The sequence below is a fragment of the Montipora capricornis genome, chromosome 8, assembly GCF_036669925.1.
Source record: "Montipora capricornis isolate CH-2021 chromosome 8, ASM3666992v2, whole genome shotgun sequence".
NCBI lineage: Eukaryota > Metazoa > Cnidaria > Anthozoa > Scleractinia > Acroporidae > Montipora > Montipora capricornis.
Genome location: NC_090890.1, coordinates 25,766,703 through 25,774,202, shown reverse-complemented (window position 1 = coordinate 25,774,202; position 7,500 = coordinate 25,766,703). Strand labels below are relative to the sequence as shown.

General features: G+C 39.6%; 1 protein-coding gene across 1 annotated transcript in view; it reads left to right on the top strand.

Moving 5' to 3' along the window:
• Positions 1-7,500, top strand: part of LOC138060135 (fibroblast growth factor receptor 4-like) — a 69,468-nt gene that overhangs the window by 39,804 nt on the left and 22,164 nt on the right. Inside the window, exons 4-6 of the mRNA XM_068905851.1 lie at positions 993-1,271; positions 1,588-1,905; positions 2,559-2,710. Of these exons, the coding sequence (XP_068761952.1) occupies positions 993-1,271; positions 1,588-1,905; positions 2,559-2,710 (749 nt within the window). The remainder of the gene's footprint in view (positions 1-992; positions 1,272-1,587; positions 1,906-2,558; positions 2,711-7,500) is intronic.

Genomic DNA, 7,500 nt, shown 5'->3' with positions numbered 1-7,500 from the left:
GACATTTTTTTTTAATTTAGGAAAGTTTGCGCGAATTCCGGGTAACAATAACAGTTACTGAAAATTTGGGGGCCAATTTTTTTTTTCTTTTTTTTTAAGGAAAATTGCCGCATGCATTTTTTTTTTACGAATTCAAAGCCTGTCATTCCTTCCAAGAATGCTTAGCATATCCCTGCTGTTCGCTGAATTGCAACCGTTTCCCGTACCCATACAAGCACGTTTTCGGCAAGGATGATGAACATTTGTCACATACAAAAATGTAATGTAAAGTGCACTTGTTGGATTCTAAACATGACTTTCCATTATGGTAAAGGTAAAGTCATTTTCTTTAATGTCGGTAGATCCTTCAGTTAGGATACTGGTATCAATGGAAGCCGACGGTACGCCCCTTACTCCCCTCCCTCCGTCAGTGCCCCATTTTATGGAGCATTTTAGGGATGTCCCATTTACTCATTCACCCCTAAACCGGCCTAAACCAGCCATTCTTAGTATTTTACTCTGCCTCACGCCAGACGATTTTACTCGTCAATGGACAACCCCCAGGAGTCAGTGAATTAAAGCTATAGCAACACGGATCAGAGGAAAATCGAAACAGACTTAGGAACAGGGGACCTCTCACTTTGAAAGCCGCGTATTAGCCAACTGAGCCACGACTGCTCCCTAAAATGCCTACGATAGTCTCATAAGGTTTTCAGACATCTTTGAAGCATTTTTAAAGACCATGGGGGTTTCTGACCATCAGCGAACTGGCATCGACCAACAGCAAACGGTAGTATTCGAAACGACGCAGATGCTGCACTTTCGATGAGGCCGAAAGTTAAATATCAAATCAATTTTAGTTAATTAATGAGACCAGTTTTTCTTTGTTTATTTTCTTTTCTTCTTCCTTCTTCTTTTTTCTTCCGTTTTTCTTTCTTTCCTTTTTTTTTTCTTTCTTTTTTTTTTTCTTATATATTTTTGTAAAATTTTTAGTTTTATTTATTTATTTGCAGAACCACAAGAGCCATATTTCACTGTAGATCTACCAAATCAGTTGAGTTTAATAATTGGACAAGAATCAACTCTAACTTGCCAAGCTTTAGGAGTTCCTCGGCCAGTCATTACTTGGTTTAAGGACGGCCTTCTTCTAACAAGTTCTTCCATAAAAGGTGTAAAAGGTCAGTCTACACTAACATTTCATTCCTTCACTCTAAATGATGACCATGGACAATACTGGTGCGAAGCAAACAACCTGTTTGGTTCCAAGAGATCTATTACTGTAACTTTCACAGGTACGTAACATACCATTTTGTTGGGATTTTATCAACATTTGTAATGCATTTTCATCGCAGATAAATTTATCCTATCATAGAGTTACCAACGGCCTATACTTTTAAAACGCAATACATACCACATACAATAAGAATTCTACAGCATATCAATAGACCTAAATCTAATAATAATGTCGGAAGCCTGTCTATGATGATAATCAGTGCAACTTTGTTGATTTCCGTGGGTTTGTATGGGTTTTGTAGAACACAGATAAATCTATGAAGATGCCTATCTTACTTTGTATTAATCTGATTCCATTGATTGATCCCATTATAGTCCTTATGAAGCCAGTTTTCCTTATTCATCCGATAAATGTTTCCGTTACCCTTGATGGTGTTGTTCGAGACATAACGATGACATGTGCTGCAGAGGGATCCCCAAAACCCGTGATAACTTGGCTAGAAAACAACTCAACAATCGTCAACGAAACTGGCAACACACAAAATGGCACCATGATGTCAATTCTCACCTTTAAAATTCGCAAAAAGAGGAAGATGAAAAATTACCGATGCTTGGCTAGAAACACAGTTGGAGTCGTTCTTTCTAAAGAGGCAAAGATAACCTTTCTGGAGAAAGAGACTACGAAAGTTGCAGGTACGTTTGCTCTCTGCGACAGTCGTTCTCCGAACATTAGCAACGAAAAAAAACAACATCTTATTGAATGATTTAACATATAATACGTGTGGACCTTTTGCTCGTTTCATAATAAAGAGATTTATTATTCCACTATTACGCCATTTTCTAGTATTTTGGCGTCTTCCTGCACAGAAAACCCTCCGGGTATAACTACATTTTTCTTCGGCGTATCTCCTAGTAAACGTTAAGAAATATATAAGTTCAGTTCATGCACTAGGGTTAACATCCAACATTTCTTCACGAGAAAAGAAAATATGTGATAAATGCTTAAATTAAAGAACAGCTGATGCGTTTTTCAATACTCTGTTATACTAAACTACCCACCAAGATTTCAATGTACTTTGAAGATCATGGCGATTTAAAAAAAAATCCCTTTAGTAATTAACTAACGGGGGAATCTTCGAGGGTGATTAACTTGAAATCCTCAAGCCTGATCCTGGACACATTCTTGGGCATTCCCTAGACACACTCTTCGCCAAAGAAGAGATAATATTGCGTTGAGTTGTAGTATTTTTTGCTTTGGCCCTGAAAAGCACCTAAAATAAAATGATTTTTTTTTCTTCAATCGACATCATTGTTTACATTTACTAAATGCATTATACTTTCAACAGGTAAACCGGATGCCAGGACGAACAACACGTCCACATTTCTCTGGTCTGCTGTCAGCATTGCTGTAGCAGTAATTCTACTTCTGCTATTTACAATCCTAGTTTTCTTCAAACAGAAGCAGTGGAGAAGAGCTAGTTATCAGCTCAATAATGAAGTAAGGACAGCTTTTACTTTACTCAGTTGTGGTGTAAAGGAATATTTCCTGATGTCAATGAAATCACGGCCCCTCGACTCCCGCAGGACGTAGCCAGAAAATATGGCCGTGGAATTACGCTTTTGTCACTGCATTTGGGGGGCCGGGGACAGTAAACATTTTGTTAAAATTGACGTGGGGCTGTAACCTTAACGTTGACAGGGTGAGGCTGGATACGGGTCTGCCCTCGTTGTCGTGAAGCGATCTCAATTAGAGTAATTGTCACATTTTTCTTTAATATACGTCATTAAAAATTGTCGAATGATAAAGTGCTTGTACTGTTTTTTTTTTGTTTTTTTTTTGAGGCGGACAAAGTTTTAGGACCTCTTTTCAGTCCGAAAGTTTCCTCATTTAAGAAATCATCCGCTTTGTTTCACCTAAATTCTGAAGGTTCTAAGATAGCGTTCTGGCGGCAGCGAACAACGATTGCTCCAAACATGTTTGATCATAGGCGACCCAAACTCTAGCTCATAAATCGATTGCTCAGTCAACGTAACGATTTGTGGGGTTTATATGGGAACCATGAAATGTCGAAAAAAATCGGCTATTCCTAGTTTACAGCGACGAAAATAAATAAAATAAACTCATTCTTTATTCACCTTGTGTCGATTTGAGGCGTTGGGCGGGACTAGTTTCGAATTCATTAACAGAAGACAAGGTTGAAATCTCGGAACCTCTGAAGCCAGTACTAGTTATTACTCCTCGATCGAGGACGGTTTATTCCAAAATCAACGATGAAATGATATATGAAATAGATAATATATGAACTGCGTATAAGAAATCAAGTGAAGCTGGGATCTTTGCAGTTATGAACGCAATTTTTGCAATTGCGTAAAGAAGCCTTAAAAGTTCAGGACTTCAACGGGGTTTGAACCCGTTACCTCGCGATACCGGTGCGACACTCTAACCAACTGAGCTAATATATAGATTTAGCCAAGCCTAAAAGCGGAGCTCCCTGGTCATTTATTCTTACTGCCTGTACCGTTTGTGAAAATGTTTCCGGTTGCTGCTTTAATAATTAAATCATTTTCTTTGCTTTCTTCTATAGAAAAATTAAATTACCTAACTAATGACTTCCACGGTAAACCAGTTGGGCAAATAAACAGATTAAAAAAACACCTGTTCGCTCGCATTTTAGAGGAAAACAAACAAACAAACAAATAACATTTTCTTTGTGTCCAAAAGAGTACAGATAATTAATATTGTTATTCAATTCCAGTTGAAAATAAAATTTCGATTTTCATTCCTGAACAAAGGAAGAACCGATTTAACCACCTTTTAAAAATACACATCGACTTTAAGTAACGCATCCGTAAAAATAACAAACGGTTTAGCGCCCAAGGAAAGAATTTGTGTGCTAAGTATGAGCTATTACTGGTATTCTGTTTTGTCGTTGTCGTTCTCTTTCGCTCAGTTCTTTCGTTTCTGTTCTAGACATAGGTCCTCGAGGCATCATGTAACCTTATCAGAGCTTCTAAAGATATGCCAAAAATTGCAATACAGAGAAAAGAGCGGCTTTAAGCAAATTAAAAATAAACACTCAGCTTTCAGTTTCCATCCCACCGATGCTTGGCTTGAATAACTGCGTAGCCAAGAGTGTGGACCGCAGATATCATGATATGTCAAACTGGATTGAAACCAGTGAAAAATGCGGAATAAAAACATCTTCCAAACCGTTTTCCGCCTGAACAGAACAAGAAAAGCGTTGACTGTGTAAGAACTTTCGCTTATATATAGTATGGCCGTGTAGCCGCATCGAGCCACAAAAAGCGCGCGAAAAATGAGGCCTCGCTTATGTTCAGGTGAGTTCACCTAGGTTGAGCCTGCAATCCAATCGAAAGCCAGTACCTGGCCAGCGGTCAACTTAAAAAAAAAAAAAAACAGCTGACCTCGGTAGGCTTGAGCCCGTGATATGGTCATGTGATACTGGTCAGCGGATACCTTGTTCTGACGGGTGTCAATTAATCAAAAGATGGATGTCCAATATCAAAGATGTATGCTGTAAACTAGCATGATGGTCACATTGGCATACATGGAGGGGTGGACGGACGGACGGACGAATATACGGACGCTCATGACGTCATGGCCATAAAACCAAATTTTCTCGCATCGACGGGTTACCACATTTTCTTAACAATGGAGCTCCGCGCGTGCGCGCGCGCCGGCGAAGCTCCGCTATGAGGCCACTGACGTTGGGAGAGGAATGAATCAACGACGAAATGATAAATGAAATGGATCATATATGAACTGCGGATATGAAATCAAGTAAAGCTCTGATCTTCGCAGTTTTGAACGCAATTTTTGCAATTGTGATCACAGCTTCACTTGATTTTATAACTGAAGTTCATATATGATTCATTTCATATATCATTTCATCGTTGATTCATTCCTCACTGGAACATTAGAACCCACGAATGACCAGCTCCCAACGTCAGTGGCTTCATAGCTCAGTTGGTTAGAGCGTCGCACCGGTACCGCGAGGTCATAGTTTCAAACCCCGTTGAAGTCCTGAACTTTTCAGGCTTCTTTACGCAATTGCAAAAATTGTGTTCATAACTGCAAAGATCACAGCTTCACTTGATTATTCCAAAATGTTGTCTTGTTTCGGCCTTTCGTCCACTCTCATGTGAAGATCGATAACAAACGATATGGCATAAAGGCCCAGAGTCTGAAAACAATCTCTACATTCTTTGGTAACAAGCTAGTTTTTACAAAGAACCCACCACTTTCTCCAGCTTAAAGGCGTTTTGACTTCGGACTTGACACGACCGTTGGCCAGGAGATGTATGACAACGTACTGCAGTCTGCTTACAAGTAGCGTTGATAAACAGTATTTGAGTCTAAGCACCCATTTTAAAACAGTTAGCTTTCAATAACTGTGATTTAGGGTTAGTCTGTTTTCTGCAGCCCGCAAGTAGGGACTTTAAGATCTAGGAAAGCAAATTCGGCAAGAACTCCACCAAACAATAGACATTAGTGAGTAAAACGATGGCTCTAAAGGGTGCATTGAAGTTTTGTACCTTTCTTTCTTTTCTCTGCCAATCTGCAACGTGAAATGACCAAATTTCAAGCTCTAAGCAAGACGCGAGCACTCAAGTGCAAATCTTTGATTTTCCTTCTTAGTTTCAACACTGTTCCTCCCAATTCAGTTCCTGGATAGTTCGGATACTTTGTGGAAGTTGGTCAAACTGGAATAATCACGAAAACGTTTAAGAAACATAAACTAGCAACATGAAATGAGGTTTTCGCGTCCATCAGACACCGTTGGCCTAGTGACAATTTTACTTTTCTCTAGGGGTAGGGGTCCATGATCAAACTTCGTCAATCTGTATCTCTTTCCCGTACCCACGGGCTTTTGATGTATAAACCCTTTGTCTCGAATAGCCAATCGCGTTGCTCAAATACTTATAGACATGCAAATGTTAGTTGATTTCAATTATTATCGAGAGTTTACTCAGAGAAAAAAATACGTGTTCCCCGCTGTTCTGCCATGTTATCGAGGATGAAAAGAACCGGGCTAAATTGCAGAAACCCAGCAACTTATTTCCATTTCATTGAATAATTTTATTCCCCCACGTTCTTCAAGGAATGCCGCCGAGGCGAAACAATAGTGGTGAGGAGTTTCGGGGTATTCTGCAATAGTTCCAAGAACCGTAGTTAACGATTCGTCCTGAGCTGAGAGCAACGGAAAAAATCAATTTAAACAACCTAGCAGATAATACACTTTCGAGTGCTAAGAATGCGATGTGTTGATCGCTTTCAGAACATTGCATTCAGGTTTGCAGAGAAACGGATCATATGGTCATTATTGTTATTATTAACCTGGATTTTAAGCAATCTTTGTCATTGCAAATAAACAATAGGGCCGTTTATACGAGAGAAAATAAGCCGCGGCTTACTCTGGCTGCGGCTTACATAAGACGCAAACACCCCGTATAAATGGTACAAAATCTACGTTCACGGCTTTCTCACCCGCGGCTTATCCTGGCCTGGGAGTTTATACTCGTATAAATAGTTCCTTTCGCGTATTATTTACGCCGCGGCCAGAGTAAGCCGCGGCTTATTTTCTCTCGTATAAACGGCCCTAATGTAACCAAACGAAAGCGAGTGATGAGGAAAAGCACTAAGTTATTTCAACTTTGTTATGAAAAGGGCCTCAGTCTAGTGAAAGATCTCACATATCATTAAACACTACAAGTGAATCGACCTGTCAGAAAACATCAGGAACGCTGTGGCTATATGGCCGGTATCTGGGCAAGGTTTTAAGGACTTCAAGAATAAATGACCGGCAGTGAGACTTAGAAACTTTTATGTGAAGTAAAGCAAAGTAAAAACACATGAATTTCAATACGAGACCTCAAGCACAATCGAACCCAGGTCGCCCGCACAACAGGCATTGTACTACTCATGACCACTCAATCATTAGCTGAAAGCTGAGAATGACTCGTCAAATTCGTTTGTTTTCAGCTTTGATAGCATGGCCGAACGGCGTGGAGCAAGTTTTTTTTTTTTGCTGAGTAAACTCTCGATAATAATTTGAATCAACTATAATATTTGCATGTTTACGTATTTGAGAAATGCGATTGACTATTCTAGATAAAAGGTTTAGACGTCAAAAGCCCGTCCGGACTAGAGAAAGATCCAGGTTGACGAAGTTTGATCTTGGATCTCTACCCCTAGAGGGAATTGAAATTATCACCAGGCCAACGATCGTGTCAGGAAGTTGCTATATTAAACTGGGATTAATTAGC